At 33.7% G+C, this 20,569-nt stretch overlaps 3 protein-coding genes across 3 annotated transcripts; 1 reads left to right on the top strand and 2 right to left on the bottom strand.

Moving 5' to 3' along the window:
* Positions 1-799: 799 nt before the first annotated feature.
* LOC110813347 (cotton fiber protein) lies at positions 800-1,630 on the bottom strand. Its single transcript, XM_022040432.2, has one exon. It carries the CDS (start codon positions 1,467-1,469, stop codon positions 954-956), a length of 516 nt encoding a protein of 171 aa, XP_021896124.1. The 5' UTR covers positions 1,470-1,630; the 3' UTR covers positions 800-953.
* A 3,578-nt stretch (positions 1,631-5,208) lies between these two features.
* Positions 5,209-7,138, top strand: LOC110813476 (uncharacterized). Its single transcript, XM_022040639.2, has 3 exons — positions 5,209-6,276; positions 6,396-6,470; positions 6,787-7,138. The coding sequence occupies exons 1-3, from the start codon at positions 5,428-5,430 to the stop codon at positions 6,793-6,795; spliced, it is 933 nt and encodes a 310-aa protein (XP_021896331.2). The 5' UTR covers positions 5,209-5,427; the 3' UTR covers positions 6,796-7,138.
* A 4,283-nt stretch (positions 7,139-11,421) lies between these two features.
* On the bottom strand, positions 11,422-12,951 carry LOC110813346 (membrane-associated kinase regulator). Its single transcript, XM_022040431.2, has one exon. The coding sequence runs from the start codon at positions 12,428-12,430 to the stop codon at positions 11,615-11,617; it is 816 nt and encodes a 271-aa protein (XP_021896123.2). The 5' UTR covers positions 12,431-12,951; the 3' UTR covers positions 11,422-11,614.
* Between the last annotated feature and the right edge of the window lie 7,618 nt (positions 12,952-20,569).

Genomic DNA, 20,569 nt, shown 5'->3' with positions numbered 1-20,569 from the left:
TTAAAAAAAAAATTTAATTAATTAATTAATTAAATTGATTTTAATATCGTGAAATAAAATATGTTTGATATTATTATATGGATTGCATATAATTAGTGTGTGGTGTATATTTCTTGGTCTCATTGTGCATGTACACTTTGTCTTCCATACAAAATTATGTGGTTTAAAACCATGTGACAAGTTGGTGAAGATTTCTCAAATGAGAATACTTACATAGAGTGATGAATGTATCATATGACAATATATATATATATAGTGTAATGCCATGTGTCATAATGGGTCGTCACAATCAATGTATACGTACACTTGTATTAAACATGAATTCGACATAGACACAAATCTCATATAAGAATATAAGAGAGTGCTCCAATTAAGCTTATAATCCATATTAAAGTCTTGTATTTATTGAAATTTGTATGTTTCTCCACATATAATTCGTAAATTAAGATTGAGTTTAAAACGATTTTTAAAAAATTTAAATTTAATTAAATAATAAAAAAAAAAGTTCGAACACACCGAATCTAAAACGAATTCATAAATTTAGATTGAATTCAAAACGATCTTTATGAAATTCAAATATAATCAAATAAAAACTCGAACACATCTGAATTTAAGACGAATTCATAAAAATCACATAACGAGTATGCAATATTTGATTCAATTTTGGTTTCTTGTCCTCCCTAATTGAAACTTTAGTCAAATAACTTCTCTTTATATTTGACAAATCAAAACCCTAACTTTGGATAAGATATATATATATATATATACACACGTATTAAATTAAATTTATAATAGACTATTCTTATTTTTTATAATAAAATATATAATATATGGTAGATTTATTATTTTTTATTAATATATTATAATAAAAATAAATAAAACTCCACAATTTAAAAAAAAAAATTCATGTGGAGGACATAATAATTAAAATAACAAATTAATTAATTTAATGACTAAATAGATTCCTGCCTTTGCAGCCTCATCTCTTCGTAAAACCACTCGATGAACTTCTCAGCTCTTTCATCAATCGATCCATCATCATCATTATCTTCATCTTCATCAAAATAATCCAACGGTTCCAAACACTCCCCTGAACTTACACCACCTTCAACGGTGCCCGGCAGACTCTGCACCACCCGATCCGATCTCTCATCCCCTTTACCTCTCCTTATTCCGCCCAAACACCTACAAAGAAACAACGCCGAGTAAGCCTCTCCAACCGTCCTTCTTCTCGCTCTTCCTCGTCTTCCTCCTCTGTTCTGCAACTGGGTTTTGTGAATGAGAGGAGATAACTGGTAGTCACGAAGGAAGCCATTGTTGAATAGCTGAAATCTCTTGAGCTTTCTCGAGGATTTCTTGAGGAATGAGAGTTTTAGGATGATGGGTTTTCTTCTTATTTTGGTGGTGAGAGCAGTTGAGACCTTCTGCAAGATTGGGAGTAGCAGCGCTCTGTTTCTTGCCATTTTCATCTTCTTGGGGGAAAAGAAGGGTGTTTGGGAAGTTTAGTTATCACAGAGGAGACATGAATGGAAAGTAGATTTAGGGTTTTTAAGGATTTGAAAAAGATGGATTGGTGGGAAAGATTAGATGAAGATTCAGGAGCCAACCTGTAAAAAGAGAAATGGTCGGTGGCGTTTTGAACTTATTATACATATATAATATAATATATATATATGTATAAGCTAAGTAGCCGTTGAGTCCCGAGTGGGGTTTTCTTCCTCTTCAACTTTTCTTTCCCTCTACGTATTGAATTTTAAAATTTTAAATGTTTTAAAAATAATAATTTTTTAGGATATGATGGAAGATATTTAAAAATTTATTAAATTTCCTTCGTAAATTAATAAGGTATTTCAACTATAATCTATAAACTTCACATTAATTTTAAAAAAAATTTAAGGCATAACATAAAAATTTAATTTACAAATATGATAATACGGTAGTTTAATAGTCAAAAATTTTAACATTTTATTCAAAAGTCAAAAGCACAAACTTCAATACATACATATAATTCATCGTCTTGTATGTATATTATAGTCGACCTATAATACTTGATTCAATAAGTTCAATAACTTCGCTGATTAATTTGTTTGTAGAATTACGGTAAAATGAGGTCAATAATTCATATTTTTAATGTATTAATACAATTAGAATAATAAAATTAGAATTTATCTCAATAAATTATAATACATTCAAAAAATATTTTTTTAAGTAATTATTTAATTATAGTGCGTGAAAAGTTAACTTATATAATATATTTAGACGCTAAACTAAAAAATTGACAATAATAATAAATTACGTATCTAATTGACATTATTAATTTAAATGAACTAATGAAGTTGTCTTAAAATTTTGGTCTTAGAGGTTATATTAATTTTAACTTAAAAAACAAGTAAAGTATTCAAATACATACATACATTATAGATTATTAAATTATTATTTACATATGTTTTTAGCAATTTTATTAATACCCATTATTTGTATATAACTTTTAAGTTATATAAAAACTATAATAGTTAAGTGTATATATATATTTTATTGTATTGTAAGATTTTATAACCATTATAAGTCTATAAGCCTTGATTAATTATGAGATAATGAAAAAAAAAGGAGGCCAAATTAACGATATTTAAATTTTTTCCACTATAAAACAAACTAAGATGGATACTACTTTCCAAATTAGTTGGGTAATAAATTTAGTATATTATTTCAATATTGAGCAAATTATATGGTTTTAATTTTTATATCAAAGTTTACCTAATATGAAATATAATGTTAGCAATTTACCCAACAATAAATCACATATCTAATGATGTTATTAATTTAATGAACTATGGGATTGTCTTCAAAAACTAGTTTTTTGAAGTTACATTAATTTTAATTATGAATAATAAGTGTTTAAAGACCTATATTATGGATTATTAAATTGTTATTATATATGTTTTTTTTTTGTTATTTTATTAACTTTTAAAATTATAAAAAAATATTTTACAAAATACTAATTATTGTTATAGAATTTTTAAGTTATGTGAAAAATATAATAATTAAATGCAATTTTTATTTGCTTTTAAATATTTTTTAAAATAATTATAAATTTATAAGTCTTGATCAATTATAAGGTAATACAAATTATTAACTTATAAAAGAATAGCAAACTGACGATATTTACAAACTTTTTTTCATCGAAAAATAAATTAAGATAGATATTATCAAATGAATCATTTGAATGGTAAATCTGATATATTATTTCGACATTTAGTAAATTACATGGTTATTATTTTTTTAATGATATTATTTAAAATTTTAAGTATTGGGAAATATAATAAATAATAATTAATATGAAATAAACTTTATAAGTAAACAACGAAGAATCATGCTATCTAAATTATCTTAATAGTAATTTTGGTATATTATCTCTAGGTTTAATAAATGATATAGTTTTAATTTTTAAACAACTATTCACAAAAAAAATGTATCAATGCAGATAATGATACGTCAAATATATCATAAAATTTAAAAAGAATTTTTGCATCAATACTTATAACAATCACAACACTTCTGAATACTTGTTAATAGTAAAATGTATCAATTTAAATGATAATACATTGAATCTACCAGAAAATTCAAATAAAAGTCTTAACTTAATAGTTATAACAATCACAACACTTCGAAATAACAGTTTACAGTAAAATATACCAATTTAAATGATAATACATTGGATTTTCTATAAAATTCAAATAGAAGTTTTGCTTCAATAGTTATAATAATTACAATACTTCGAAATAATTGTTCACATCAAAATATAATAATTTAAATAATGATAAATCATATTATCATAAAATTCAAATAAATATTTTACCTAAATAGTTATAACAATTACAATATTTATAAACAATTATTAATAATGAAATGTATCAATGTAGATGATGAGACACAAGATATACTAGAACATTGAAAGATAAATTTTGACTCAATAGTTATAATAATTATAACTCTTCCGAATAACTGTTCACAATAAAATGTATCAATTTATATTATGATATATCAGATTCATCAAAAAATTTAAAAGAATTTTTGTTTTAATAGTTATAACAATTACAATACTTCGAAATAGTTGTTCATATTAAAATATATCAATTTATACGATGATAAATCAGCTTCTCGAAAAAATCAAATAGAAGCTTTGTTTCAATAGTTATAACAATCACAATATTTCAAAATAGTTGTTCATATTAAAATATACCAATTTTGACGATGATAAATCAGATTCTCAAAAAATTCAAATAGAAGTTTTACCTCAATAGTTATAACAATCACAATAGTTATAAATATTTGTTAACAGTAAAATGTATCAGTTTAGATGATGATACACCGAATCTACTATAACATTGAAAGAACAATTTTGACTCAATAATTATAACAATTACAACTCTTCTAAACAACTGTTCACAATAAAATATACCAATTTAGATGATGATAGATCGGATTCACCATAAAATTTATATAGAAGTTTTGCCTCAATAGTTATGATACTCACAATACCTCTAAACAGCTGCCCGCAGTAAAATGTATCAATTTAAATGATGATACATCAAATCTACCAAAAAAATTTAAATAAAAGTTAAATTTCAACACTTACAACAATCACAATACTTGAAATTATTTTTTCCCTCCTTTTCAATTACACCATCATATTAAATATGATTTTTAATTAGCTTTCATTTTTTAAAATCTCAATGTAGTAAAATATATAATGTTAGTATATATATATGATATATATAACCATTAGATTTCTCAATTGTATATATATGATTGTATATAATTATGTAGTATTCATAAACACATAGGAGAGGTTGATATTTCCAAGGTTGTATACATAAAATAAATCATCTTATTCTTAAAAAAAAAGTTAGTTTAATATTTTTGCAATTTTGTTTTAATATATATACTCTTTTAACTCGCGAATTTAAAAAGGGTTTAGAATCTACGGCTAGGAGAAGAGATCTCCAAATGCGGCCTAATCCAACGGTGGCTACGCCAACCATCACTCAAAAACGACGTATCACCCGGGAAAACCCCAACTCCGGGTCTGTATATGCATATAGCGCATTTTAGCACTATCCTTCGAGGAATACAGAATGACTAAACTGTCCCTGATCTTCTTCTAAAATCCCACCACCCGAACGTTAAAACCGTCCTCTGGCCCTTTTACATCACTGACTCGTATATAAACTAAACGTTTCCCGGCGATTTCATAACATCACCATAAAACACAATACACCGGAGAAGAAACGAAGAAAAATCTCTCCGGAAGATTTTATCGAGAAAACTCCGACGAAAAATCTCGACGAGAGAAATTTAGAAAACTGCTTTGTTTGATCTTCAGCTGAGGTTGCTTGAGGAAGGCAGCGCAAGGGAGTGCCCCGATCAATGGTGTATTCTGGTGAGAAGGAGAAAGTGCGCGAGTTCATGGAGATGGGACCAGCGCGATCGACGCCTCTCCACAATTTCACGTTGCCGTGCTTGAAGTGGGGTAACCAGAGGTACCTTAGGTGCATGAAGGTGGAATCTGCCGCCGCCAGTGATCAACGACTTCGCCGCCGATCTCCTTCGGGGAAATTTGAGGATTCGTCGGTGGTGGCTAATACTCGTCGTAGGGAGCCTCAAAAGAGCGACTACCAGCACAACAACCAGAACCGCCGAATGAAGAAGGTGCCGTCGAGATCGAGAGTTGAAGACGGCGAGGAAGGGATCGACGAAGTGAGGGAGAAGATTATGTTGGATCTGAAAACGGCGGCGGATAAGATGAAAGATGCGATTTTGAGAGAGGAAGTGTCTGACGACGACGGAGAAGATGATGAAGTAGAGGAGAAAGCCAAACGGAAGGAGAAGGAGAAAGATAAGGAAAAGAAGAAGGAAAGAGAGGAATCCCCTGCGGCGGCTGAAGAGGTGAGGCCGTGGAATCTGAGGACCAGGCGGTCAGCGTGTAAGGCGCCGATTGGTGGAGCGGGAAACAACCACCAGAATGCCGACTACGGGAACAATTACAATAAAGGATTGAAGATTGAGGAGAGGAGACTGAATTGTTCGCCGATGAGGACTGAGGTGATGAAGTCGCCGAGGATGAGGGAAAGAGGAGGACTTACAGAAAAGGGGAGGGTGAAGTTCTCGATACCATTAACGAAGATGGAGATCGAGGATGATTACATGGAGTTGGTAGGCCACCGACCACCCCGCCGGCCAAAGAAGCGGCCAAGGATTGTGCAGAAGCTACTGGATGTAAGTTTCTTTTAATCCAAGCATTGAATTGTTTTTCCGGTTGCGGTTTCTGATTCATTATCTTCTTGAAAAGAATTCAAACATGATTTTCTGACTGTATTCATGCTTTTTCGTCGCAGCCGTTGTTTCCCGGGTTATGGTTGACGGAGGTCACTGTTGACACCTACAGGGTGGAGATCGCTGAGAACGGGAAGGTAATATAGCTCTGTTCTATGCCTTGGGTTTGGACCTTTTTCTTGTTTGGTTGCTAATAAAATGCGGGAAAAGAGAATGAATTGAAGCCTGAATCTCATCTGTTTTCTGGTATCTGTGTTATTATTTGTACCTTCTTCTAATGCGGCCGTGTTTTTGTTGCTTATTCTCTTCTCTGTTCTGTCACGGGGAATGTGAAATTCAGAGTAGTGTGTTTTTTTTTTTTGGGACTTTGGCTCTTTTGCTCTCTAACAAATATTATTTTGGCTTAATTTCAAACCGATGGAACCTTAATTTTCTTTGCAAAATTTTTTGCAGAAGTGGTGAGTGGAGACGGTGGCCTACATGGGAAGAAACAAGCTTCTATTTGCTGACTACTGGTAACATTGTGAATGGAGTCAGTGGTACAAACAAACTCAGATACACCATCATTGTGAATTGGGAATTTGATAAATTGTCAAATTTCCTGGTGTAAGCTCAGATACTTGAAAATGTTAATTTCATTTGTCCATTATTTTAATTTTTCAGAATAAATTTTGTACAAAGAAAGGGGATTTGTGTAGGTCTTGCTTAGATGGAGCATAAACTTTTCTTTCTATTTTGTGATTTTTGAGCACATTTTGTTATGTTGCTTTGATATCAATAATCCAATTTCCATCTTTAACTCTCAGATAGAGAAAGCATCAAGCCAGTAATAGTATTACCTAGTTCTCAGCTGTTTTGTACAGTAAATACTTCATTAAAATGAGCTAGATGTGAGATAACTTTTGCTCGTTTGCAAATCTTATCAAGCTATGTTTCTGTATAGCATGTATTTGCTTTCTGCTCTTGTCTACCCATTTTCTTGATGTATATTCAAGCTTAGACAATTCTGCCTATGATTTCTTCCATCCAGCTATCTTTTTGTTTGGTAGTTTTCGGAGGTTACTTCAAAACTCATAGAATGTGGAACACATTGACCTTGAGTCATTAATCCATGCTAACTGTCAATCATTGGCATTAACTCCCTTCTTGTACCTTCCTTCCTACGCATGTTTGTGCATCTAGCATTTTGGAAACTGAGACTGTGTTACATTATTAGGTTGTTCCATTTTACTTCTTGGCTACTGTCATCACATTGACAAGCCGGTGCAGCTTGGCAATTCCATGCAGCTGCTCTTTTTGTTATTAGCTCCCAAGTATATTGATCATAAGCTATTTCGGTCATTAATGAATTTGAGCAATTGCTTTTAGAGGTCCCATATGAGTACATTTTCGCCTGCTCCTACCTTCATGGAAAGTGTGCTCTCTCTTACCTACTTTGTGATTGATAGAATTTTCAAAATTTCACAAAGCAGTTTGTTGCCTGAGAGGAATTAAAGTGTCTGGAAGCTTGGAGACACCCAACCACGCACATGAAATGGTGAATGTAGTGTAGCATTAGCAGATATAGACACAGAGAGACACAACATGGGCATTGGCATTGGCATTGAAGAGTTTCATCTGGCCCATCATGCATGACTGTTGGATTGGATTTGGAATTTGGAATTTGGGATCTGGGTTATGCTTATATGCTTTTGCTGTGTCATCCCTTCCCATTTTTGAGTCTTGTGAAAAACTGAATTGATGGTTTTGATTCTGAAACTGGGTTGGAGACATATTTCATGTCAATTTATATATATATATATATTATCTGGGCACGTTCATATTTTAGTCTCAGTTTCTGGCAAAGTATTTATGTCCTCTATTTCTGTGAAATATACACAGACATGAAGTTTTGAGTGTGTTGGTGACACTTTCACAGGGCCACGGGCTCACTCTGGACAAAGCGCACATCATACCTGTTAGTCGGTCTGACACATCTCGTCCGCTAGCAAATAATGGAGATGACTCGGTATTTTTCTCAGATTTACACACACACACACACACACACACACACACACGCAAATGTATATAAAAGAATATGATGGAATACAAATTGGAAAGCAACCGCCAAGGTTGGTCTCTGACTTGGCATGTTGAACTTTGAATACGTGTCCAGGGACTGGCTTCTTTTGGGACCAACAGGAATCAGCAGTCTGACTTAAACCAAACTTGGGTGGTCTCTTTCTCTGCTTCATCTTCTTCTTTCTGATATGCAGAAATTACAACCTGATTTTACTTACACGTTTAAGTTCATCAAGAGAAATCCCTTAATTATAACTTTGACTTTTATATTTTGAACGAAGCCGCTGGGTGATTAGAAATAGAATGAATTGATCAGAGGGGAAAGACCAAATTCGATTCCCCATGCGTTGGAGGATCTGCGAATGGGATGCTGATGGGTTATTGGATTCCCCCCCGCTCCAGCATGATTCTAGCTTTTATCACACACACATATATATAAATATAATATAATATATACAAATATAATTTAATTAAAGAAAAATATATTACTCTAATTTTTTTTAATATTTATTTTAAAATTTATAAACATGTATGTTGTTATATTTTTATATGTTATTCAAATATTATTATTTTTTTTATAAAATATCAACGGTACAAAATATTATTTAATTAAATTAATTATAACGGATTAAAAAAAATAAATCAATATTTTTAAGAAAAATCTTTTAAAATGTCAACAGTAAATTTTTTATATTTTGAGATTTATATCACGTTTTTGTTGTGGGTTTTTTTAAAAAAAATTTTGAAATTTATATCACATTTTTATTGTGGCTTTTTAGATAATATTTTGGTTCAATTACCCAAAAAATTCGTATATATAATATTTATAAGTTAAGAAATTAAATTAATTAATTAATTAATTAATTTAAATTCATTCGTAATAATTCGTTGACTATGTTTGTAACCTCCACCAATTAAAATAAACTTAATTGACAAAAACTCTCACTTGCCCGATTCGAACACGGGGCCCTAGCTTTACCAGCCAACCTAAGGTCAGTTATTAACTAAATAATTTAGCAGATTATTACTATTAATTAATTAATTAACTAATTAATTCAAATTTTTTATAATTCTATAATTATAGATGATATTATATAATAATGAATAACATAAGACCTAAATAAAATGTGTATAATTGGCGTGAAATTGTAATTTTATTTTATTTATGTTGTATTAAAAATTTTAACCAAATTTAGTGTTGTTGTTTTCATTTTTTGTGCTGGTGATTAGTATCTTATTAGTTACTAATTAATTAAAATTAATATTAAGGTTTATACTCTAATTGTCATTATTTAAAATTTAACGACTATTCCTGTTTGACAACACGTTGAAAAGCCACGGTCAACGGTCAAAGGGGAAAAAGATCCAATTATACAATTGGTGGGTCACCACTTGATTTGGGTGTTGGCCTAAAGATATGCCCGATGACAATAACAACATCCCATATTTATTTTGGATCAAATTTTTGTATATATTATAATTAGTTTAATTAAAAAATTTATTAAAATATAATATGATTTAGTAATTATTGTTCTAATAATATATTAATTCATTCCTTTAATCAAATTTTTAAGTGTAACTGAATCAAGTAATATAATTTGATCATTATCAAATTTTCAACCAGTAAATTTTTTTATCGAGATTTAATTTAATCTAGTTATTATTATTCTACCAATACACTAACGAACTAAATTTTTATTCATGTTTAAATATCTATTCGTTGATATTATACAATATAAAAATTTTTTATAGTAGAATAATTTTTTATTGGTATTTTTTATATGAATTTATGTAATTCTATCTATTCGATGATATTACATTATATAACACGAAAATCTTATATGATAAAATAATTTTTGTTGGTTTTTATTGTATGGATTTATATTATTCGTCTCTACACTTTTTTAATTTTATAATTTCTAGTTATACCAATTACACACTTCCCAATTAATTTTAAAAGCACATTTCATGATTGATCCCACTTTTAATCTTGCTTTGATATTTTGTTTAAAAGAAAATATACTTGAGAAACAAAAGGGTAGATCTTATAGCCGTCAAAAAAATTTATAAGATTAGTATTGACATTTTTATATATTGTCTATAAAATTGTATGAAGCAATTTAATTTATGGCACATGTATTGTTTCCTTGGTTAGTATACATATATATATATATATGTATATTTTAACTACCCATTATAAATTTAAAAATCACATATATATATATATGTAGGCACACATTATTATAGTTGAATGATGACAATCTTAAATTATATTTATGTTTTGAAAATTTGAGACTTATTTCAATAACTTACAAAATTGCCATTCTATTTACTCTTAGTTAAAATATGAAATGAAATTAATATTTTAATACACATTAATAATAGCACACATATTATTTAAAAATATATAAATATTTTAAAATAAAAATTAATAGAAAAATATATAAAAATTATTAAAAGTAATATGACCCTTTTTTTTCATTATAAGAGGAAAACGAGCAAGAAAAGAGCCGAAAAATATCACGATTATGTATTATATATTTTAAGCCGGGAGATCCTGATGATATCTTCAAAATATCACAATTATATATTATACATTTTAGGTCGGGAGATACTGATGATATCTTATGTAAATATGTTTGTAAAAATAATAGAAACTTTTAATGATTAAAAATTCTTTTTCTAAAATCCACTTTCCTTTTTCAAATTGATTTGTCTCACCAAGATTCAAAGACACAACACCAATAAGACATACGGCTAAATCAAAGCAATTATTTTTGTTTAACTTTATTTTTTCTGAAAAAATAAACATCAAAGAGTATATATCATGTTTATATGTCTCCTACTCCTATAACATGTTGATATACATTAATTATACACCATTAGCTTCGACTTCGAACTGTATTTTCGTGTATTTTTATTTGAATGTTATTTTATATTTTATTATAATTTGTATTTGTATATTGTTTAATGGGTAAATGTATAAATTTTTTACTAAAATACATATATATATATGTATAGTGTAAATTAAACACAATAATAATCATAATAATTCATATTGATTCCAGATCTGATCTCTCTTCTTCACTATTCTCATCTCTTCTTTCAATTTACAGACAATGATCACATGCTAATTCATGTACCATATAACATTTCAAGCTAAACCCATCTTTAATTCAAAGATTCACACGAACCCAACTTAAAAATTCAAAGAAAACAATCATGATTTCTTCTTCTTTCTAGCTTTGCCATTACAGAGTGAAGAACCAAATCCAAACAACCTCTCAGTTGCATTAGAAATAAATGGCGGCGCTGGTGGAAAATTCAGGACCGGACTGATACGATTAACCCCATTACCATAAGCTCCACAACCGTTCTTCAATGGCGGCTTTTGACTCGAACTGTACATGAAATAACCATTACCGACAGAGGACTTTGATTTTCTGGTTTGTTTTTGAAAATTTGGTTTCTGGGTCTGAGTTTGTTTCGGAATCGGAACCGACCCAGTTGAGTTGCTACGTGAAAGAAACTGCAGTGATCGGATTAGCCCTCTGGTTCTGATTCGTTCGCAGTTCAGACTGCTGCTTCTCTTGAATTGCCAGAAGGGTTTTGAGGAAGATTTGTTGTCGTCGTCATCGTCGTCGTCGAAATCTCCGGTGAGTAAAAATTCTTTCAGTCTCTTTTTCTCGGTTCTGATTTCAGCTAAAGAAGAACCAGGAGTTTCAAAGGAGTTTCTACCAGGGAAAACAGAGGAGCTGGGTTGATGAAGAAGAAGAACTTGTTCTGTATTTACCACTACCCTTTTCTTGATTTCTACAGGAAGAATTTTGCCATTGGAGAAAAGCTCATCGGCTGAGGATATTTCCGGAGAAAAGCTCGTTGCAATGCCGAAATCGAAATCGGAATCCAGAAGCGACGAATCCAATCGATGATGATCTTCAATGGAGTTTACAGAGACGCCCTCTGGTTGGTCGAGGTCGTGAGAGAACGAGATTCGAGGACTTGAAATTTCAGAAGAATAAACATCGATCGCCATTACTGGTAGTTTAAACCGCCGGGAAAACTTTTCAAAAACTTGCCAAGTTTGGAGAGGAGTTTATATGAAAATCAAAGATGAAACTTTATTAGATTAAATGAAACGAAAAGAGTCAGAAATGGCAGCTTTGGCTTTCTCTTTTTCTGTGGAAACTAAAGAGGGAATAATAATGAATCAGGTTAACGGAAAGAAGAAGAATGATGGAGAGTGAAAACAGAGTTTGGCAGCCATTGATGTTTGAAGTTGTTATCAAAGGGATACAGAAAAGAAAAAGAAAGAGATTGAAAGCTGTAAAATTTCTGCACCGAAAGGCTATAAAAGGATCTTGTCTAGGTGGGTTTCCAGAGAAACCTTCACTTTGTCAATGGAAAATTAGAAATTAGGTGATAGAGACTGTTGTCTCCTACTCTCTCTCTCTCTCTCTCTCTCTCTGTATATATATCTCTATGTGTGTGTGTATATACATAGAGACATGATGATAAGAAGTAAGAGATGAGAATTTGGCAGCACCCTTGTGATCATGGAATATTTTAATTTAGAGGAAACAACAAATTTTCAATCATGGTCTATTTGATTTTGGGTGTTTATCCACATTATTAATTATGAGAATTGAATTTTGCATTAGATCTAAAAGCAACATAATTTGCTACTTCACCAATGTAATAATAATAATAATTTTTTTTTAAAAAAAAGATAAGTTGTATGTTTAGTATATCGTAAATATATCAACTAAATCAATTTAACTGACATTAAATATTTTGTTCATCTACAATTATAATAGGTTCGCAAATACTCAATCTAACTTAATTAATGTTGTAACTCCATCAATATATTAATGAGTTAATTTATTAGTTTTCATTAGTTAAATATTATATAACAATTATTTTAACTTATAATACATCAAAAAAAGTATTTAATTATATATTTTTAGTGAAATTTGAACTTTTAATATTGTGAAAAAAAATTATAAAAATCTTAATTGTGAGATAATAGTTGTAACGTCCTGTGAACTTGAAAGAAAATAAATTATGAATTGAATGCTGAAGCGAAACAATAAATTAAGTTTTGCATTCCTTACAGAATAATTCATGATACTCAATAGGACTACGAAAATGACCATTCTAAAAAAAACTAATAATAAAAAAATAAATAAAAAGTATACAAACTGAACGTTCTACTCGCAACCCTTTTATGGATCGGATTTTGGATCTTGCTCATTTTAATCTCAAATGGTTAATGAATTAGTGAGCTACACTAGCTCAGTAAAAATGTCACACTACTCACCGACACATAAATGAAGGTTGGTAGAAATCATAAAAAAAACTAATTGAACTACTAATTTAAGTAAAATTCGTTTATCATAAATAAAATCATTTACTGCATGCTTACCGGATCGATATTTTCAAAACCGATCTATAGAGTCAATAACATAAACAATATTATAATTTCATTTTCAATTAGTTGGAATAATAAATTTCTTATTTATCAGCCTATTGGTATCCATGGGGATACATATGGATGTATTTACTATGCGTAAACTATTTTTTAACATTTTCAACTAACGGGTCGTCTCTATACCCCGTCCGGTATGAGCACCAATAAATACCATCCCTCAATACCCCATCCGGTATGAGGGTGAAATGGACCGTTCTCATACCCCATCCGGTATGAGTGCCAAATTACCAATCCTTGATATCACATCCGGTATGAGGCAATGTTCACGGTAGAGTTTTATATGTACCCGGTCCGTTCACCATCTCTCATGATATCCAGTAAGAGTACTATTCATCATTTCACTTATTTCAACAATCTCCCGTTTACTTTTAATTTTTAATTTTTTAATTTTAACTGCAAATCACGTAAAATAAGTAATACATGCATTAAAAAAACACAATTGAGTTATCATACTAATTCCAGTGTATTATTATGTATTCAAATTGTAAATTCAATCAATCAGTTAAACATGACAAATAGTAATAAATAACTGGTTCTGACTCAATTAGTAACCTGTAATTAATTATGGATATTTTTTAATTTGTACAAAATACTACATTATTTATAATTAAACGTTAATTCCATAATAAGGAATAGAGTGAAGGATTCTTACTCATTTTTTGCCAATTTTATACTCATTTCTGCGAGAAAACACGTTAAGGGGCTTCTGTTGGTCTAAAAAAATTAAAAAATCAAAGCTTACGGGTGGCAGAGTTTTTCGGTGCGGCGGCTCCGCCGACTCACCTTCGTGGTTGGGTGTTTTACTTCAATCAACCTGTAAAAAAAGGAATAGTGATTATAATAGTAGAAAAATTATACAAAACGGGAATCGGAAAGGGCATCATCGGAGATAGTTTTTGCTTCTCCTTGCGATGGCGCTGCCAGGCTTTGCCCGTAGTTTTTGGCTTATACGCTGGTCCTTTACTCTGATTTGGCCATATGGGTGTTAAAAATAGAATTTCGAGCAAATAATTTTTTTTTACCTCTTTTGGCAGTCAGAAGTAGCTCCGGCGCGACGGCAGGCAGCAACCGACTCCTTTCCCAGCAACTGGCTCTTCTTCTCCGGTGGGGAGGTCTGACGGCTAGGGTTAGAGTTTAGTGTGAATAAGGGTATTTATATTCGTCTCATTTTAATATGAACCGTTCATCGCGTTTGATATAAACTATATGATCGTGTTTAAATAGAAATATAATCTGGACCATTCATTGCGATTTGATCTGAGCTCTTCAATCGTGTTTAAATAGGGAATGGCTCTGGACTGTCCATGCGCGCGGGAACAAATCCGGACCGTCCGATTGCAGGCACACAGATCGCCAGCGTAGCCTCCCGCGTGATACCGTGTCAGCGCGCCTTGCCACGCGACGCATTCCAGTTCATCGTGGTTACTGACTGCGTGTTCTATGTAGTACAATTTTCATAAATTGTATTTTGACATCTCAATTTTCGATTTTTTTTTTTTAAAATACAATCAGAACTCAAATTTTTACTCATTATTTTCAATTTCACTCACAACCTATTTTTCTTCATTTTAACATTAAATAAAAATTTAAAAATTTAAAAATTATATTTATATATTAATTTTAAATATATTAAAATTAATTGAGGATATTACAATAATGAATAATTTACAAATTAGTTATAACTTATTTGTATAAAGAATGAACTATATATACATCAATATCAACTTGGGTGGGATGTATTTGATTTGATTAATAAGTGATATAATATAGATGGTTAGAAACTAACTTGAACATTCAATGACAATTAATATTTTTTTAAAAAATAAATTTATTAAAAAATATAAACATTATTTACAGACTAACAAATCCTCTCGTATTATTAAAATAAATATTTTAATTACGTATAAATCATTTATCTTTTCTATAAAATTTAAATTTAATTTCAATACTCGGTTTAATTTTAACCAAATCGAAAATAATATAAATTGATTCAAACATTTCTAATGTTTTTTTTTTTTATTTTTGTAATTGATTAAACTTAAAAAAATAACCAATAATTAATAAAATGAAAGTTTATTTTGTCTAATGGAAGGAGACCAATAGGCTTTGATAATTGATAATGTCACGCGAGGTGGGACCCGGTTTCTTCTCAATAATAGAGAGATCCTTGTAATGGTGATTATCATTCTTGATAATGCCAATTAATTTGTATTCCTATGCTTACATATATATATACATACATACATACGATACAATAAGTTATTATAATCATAATTTAATTTATTAATATATTAGTAAGACCATATTGATCAAGTTAAAAAAAAATTCAGTCAATTTATTATATATTTAAGTAAAAAAATATACAATTCTTTAATTAGAATAAAAATATGCATACATGTATATATATATATATATATCTATATATCTCTAAATGAATCATTATTGCATTATACATGTAATATTCTAATAACAATTCACAATGACCAATATGTATTGTCCCTAACTTCACCAAATATATTTTAAATAATTTTAAAATTTATCCAATGTAACGACCCCGGAAATATTAAAATGAAATGAGTATTTAAATATATCAAATGCGGAAGCGAGATCAAAATTTCAGTTAACATCCCTTACACGAAAAACCAAAAACGTACTTAAAATATAAAAGATTAAACTAACTAAGAGAGAAACTCGAAAATAAAACTATGAGTATGACTACAGAGTCTCTAGGTATCCCATTCGTCGTCCTCCTGCGGAACGGGCTCGGGAACCATGTCTTCCTGATCTGAAATGGTTAAATAAGGAGTGAGCTACACTAACCCAGTAAGAACATCACGATATCTCACCGTCACGGAGGTAAAGGTGGGTAGAAAAACACAAAAAGACCAATGGAGCATAATTTACAATAAACTCGTTTATTAACATGAAAACCTTTACCATCCACTTACCTCGGTGGAATTTATGAAAACAATATAAGAAAAATAATAACATTATCACAATCATGGAATAATATAAGCTGTAAAACATAGCACTTATCACGCCTTTTGTAATTCAATCATTATACAACATATCCTATTCTCATTTACCAGCCTACTAGTATTCATGGGGGTCCCTAGGGGTCCCGCTACCCGTTAACCTTTAACATTCATAATCAGTTTCCAGGGCCGTCCCCATACCCCGTCCGGTATGGGCGCCAAAACCATAAACCTCAATACCCCGTCCGGTATGAGGGTGAAACGGGCCGTCCCCATACCCCGTCCGGTATGGGCGCCAAAACCATAAGATCTCCATACCCCGTCCGGCATGTGAGACCACAATCCCGGTAGGGTTCCCTACGGACCCGGTCCGTCCACCATCTCCCAGGATATCTAGTCAGGCTGACCCCATCATACAATTATCAGTCTACACAATGTTTCATTTTCCTTTTCCTCAATAAGCATCATCAATTCACATTTGAACAAGCAAATCGTAATTCATGCCGAACAGACAACATACAGTATCAGTTCTTCAGTCATTCAACCCATAATTAATAAAACAGTAATATATGCATTCGAAACTATAAAATGAACACATCAAACCCCATAATGCATTTAAAGCTGTAAAACAGTGTAAAACAGGCCAAATAACAGTAAATCATCAATCACACTAGACTCGGGCTCCATTAGCAACCTTAAGCAATTTCACACATGCGTTAATTCAAGAAATACCGTTTTATCATTTTGAACTTTAATACCGTGATAGGAAATAGGGTGAGGGGTCCTTACTTGTTTTCGAGATCCGAATACGATTCACAGTGCGCCTGCAGGCCGTCCCTAATTTTTCCCTGAATTTTTTTCGGGAAACTGAAACACACTAAGAGTACCTGCACGTGTTCCAAAAAAATCCAAATTAGGCCCAGGGCCTCTTTCGGCCCAAATCGCAACTCCGGCACGGCGGCTCCGCCGTGCTCCGGCGACGGCGCCGCCGCTGGCAGCGGCGAGTCACCTCGGGTTGGCTGTTTTCGGCCGTTTTCGGCCGAATTCGGCCACGCTCGCATTGGTCCTTGTCAGAAAACAACCCTAGGGCCCTCGGGGGGCCAAAAAATCACGGAAAAACGGAGCTTACCGGCGGCGGCGCTCTCGGGTGCAGCGGCTCTCCGGCGAGGTTCGTGTTTTGGTGATTCGGCTCCGGTCAACCTGTAGAGAAAAGAATGGTGATCACGGTGATATAAAAATTGCATCGAACGGAGGCCGGGAAGGGCCTCGTCGGAGGCAAAAACCGAGAGGGGGCGCGGTGGCGCCGCTGGGCTTCGGCCGCGTATTCCGGCCGTTTGGCCGGGATTTCGGTCTCGATTTGGCCATAGGAGGAATCAGCGGGGAAAAACGAGTCGGGGGTATGAAATTTACCTCGATCGGCGGTCGGAAATTTCCCTGGTGCGGCGGCGAGTGGCGGCGGGTGGCGGCGGTCGGCCTCTGGTTCGTCTTCTCCGGCGAGCGGCTGGCGGCTAGGGTTTGTGGTCTGGTGTGGGGGTTCTATTTATAACCCCTTGCCTTTTGATCACAGCCGTTCATTTCGTTTTAATCTGGGCCGTTCGTTTTTGATTGAATCTGGGCCGTCCGATCGCGCGATTGATCTGGGCCGTCGGATCGCACCCACGCGGATCGCCAACGTGGCTCCTTTCGGAGTGACGCGATCTTGCCACGTGGCAGGCCCTGGTTGGCCGGGACTGCTGACCGGGCCTGCTGACGTGGCTGCTGACGTGGCCCCCTTTTTTTTTTTTTTCCTCCTTTCCGGGTGCTACAACTCTCCCCCCCATAAAGAAATTTGGTCCCCAAATTTGCCTCATTACTCTTGATCAAACAGATGAGGATATTGGGCCCTAAATTCTGATTCCAGCTCCCAAGTCGCCTCCCTAGGCGTGTGGTTCTGCCACAAGACTTTTACAAATGATATTTCCCGGTTACGGAGTATTCTGCTTTCTCGGTCCGTGATACTGACCGGTACTTCTTCATAAGACAAGTCCTCTCGGAGTGAAAGCGGTTCATGAGCCACGACATGAGAAGGGTCCGGATTGTACTTGCGCAGCATAGATACATGAAACACATTGTGAACCCGGAAGAGCTCAGGGGGCAGTGCAAGTCTGTAGGCAGTGGTACCAATCTTGTCTAAGATTTCAAAGGGTCCAATGTATCTGGGGTTTAATTTTCCCCTTCTGCCGAACCTACTAATTCCCTTGAAGGGGGTGACTTTAAGAAACACTCGGTCACCTTTCTCAAAGGCCAGGTCTCTCCTCCGGGTATCAGCATAGCTCTTTTGCCTACTCTGAGCCGTCTGGATGTTCTTCTTGATCTTAACTATCTTGGACGTGGTTTCTTCCACCAAATCCGGGCCAAACAATCTTCTATCGCCCACTTCCTCCCAACAAATCGGTGACCTGCACGGACGACCGTATAGCGCCTCGTATGGGGCCATGCCGATGCTTGCTTGGTAACTGTTATTGTAGGCAAACTCTATCAGGGGTAGATGGTCGTCCCAATGGCATCCGGAGTCAAGGACACAAGCTCGGAGCATATCCTCCAGCGTACGGATTGTCCTCTCTGATTGTCCATCGGTTTGGGGGTGGAAGGCAGTACTAAGGGACAGCTTTGTTCCCATAGCTTGCTGGAGACTATTCCAAAACCGAGAAGTGAATCTGGGATCCCTGTCGGATACCACTGTTACTGGGACCCCATGCAGTCTGACTATTTCCCGGACATACATCCTTGCCAATTTGTCCAACGAATCAGTCATTCTGATGGCCAGAAAGTGGGAAGACTTAGTGAGTCGGTCAACAATTACCCATATGGCATCGTGTCCCGATCGTGCCTTGGGTAGTCCCGATACGAAGTCCATGGTGATGTGTTCCCACTTCCATTCTGGAATCGGTAAGGGCTGAAGCAACCCCCCTGGGCGTTGATGTTCTGCTTTGACCTGCTGACATACCAAGCACTTAGATACGAAGTCGGCTATATCTCTCTTCATCCCATTCCACCAGAATCGGGGTCGCATAGTTTGGTACATTTTTGTACTTCCTGGATGCATGGCGAACCTTGAACTATGGGACTCTGTCATGATGTCTCTTTTTAATTCATTGTCGTCTGGGACACACATTCTGTCCTTGAAACGAATCAATCCGTCGGCAGAAATCTGAAATTCTGAGTTCACTCCCTGTTCTGCATCCTTCTTGCGGTTTACTAGGGCGGGGTCGATTGACTGGGCTTCCTTTATTCTTTGGATTAACTCGGGTTGGACTGCTAGGTGGCTCAAACATGTGGCCCTCTTCAGATCTTGCAGTCGAACCTGCTGCGTAGCCCCAATGGACCTGCATTCCGAAACCATCAGATGGGCTAGGGTGCCTGCACTCTTCCTACTGAGGACATCGGCTACTACGTTGCCCTTACCTGGATGGTATAAGATGTCACAATCATAGTCCTTGAGGAGTTCCATCCACCTTCTCTGACGCATGTTGAGATCCTTCTGAGTGAAGATGTGCTTCAAGCTCTTATGATCAGTGTAGATCTGAAAGGTCTCTCCATACAAATAATGGCGCCAGATTTTCAAGGCGTGTATGATTGCGGCAAGCTCCAAATCATGGGTAGGATAGTTCTTCTCATGATTCTTTAGCTGTCTAGACCCATATGCTATAACCTTTCCATGCTGCATCAG

Source organism: Carica papaya, chromosome 2 (assembly GCF_054855325.1).
Source record: "Carica papaya isolate Zhongbai chromosome 2, ASM5485532v1, whole genome shotgun sequence".
In the NCBI taxonomy this organism is placed as follows: Eukaryota; Viridiplantae; Streptophyta; class Magnoliopsida; order Brassicales; family Caricaceae; genus Carica; species Carica papaya.
This window is presented reverse-complemented; position numbering and strand designations above follow the sequence as displayed.

Coding starts and splice junctions, on each gene's coding strand:
- LOC110813476 (XM_022040639.2), top strand. CDS start 5,428: ATGGTGTATTCTGGTGAGAAGGAGAAAGTGCGCGAGTTCATGGAGATG. Junction 6,277..6,395: donor TTGTGCAGAAGCTACTGGAT/GTAAGTTTCTTT, acceptor TTTTCGTCGCAG/CCGTTGTTTCCCGGGTTATG.
- LOC110813346 (XM_022040431.2), bottom strand. CDS start 12,430: ATGGCGATCGATGTTTATTCTTCTGAAATTTCAAGTCCTCGAATCTCG.
- LOC110813347 (XM_022040432.2), bottom strand. CDS start 1,469: ATGAAAATGGCAAGAAACAGAGCGCTGCTACTCCCAATCTTGCAGAAG.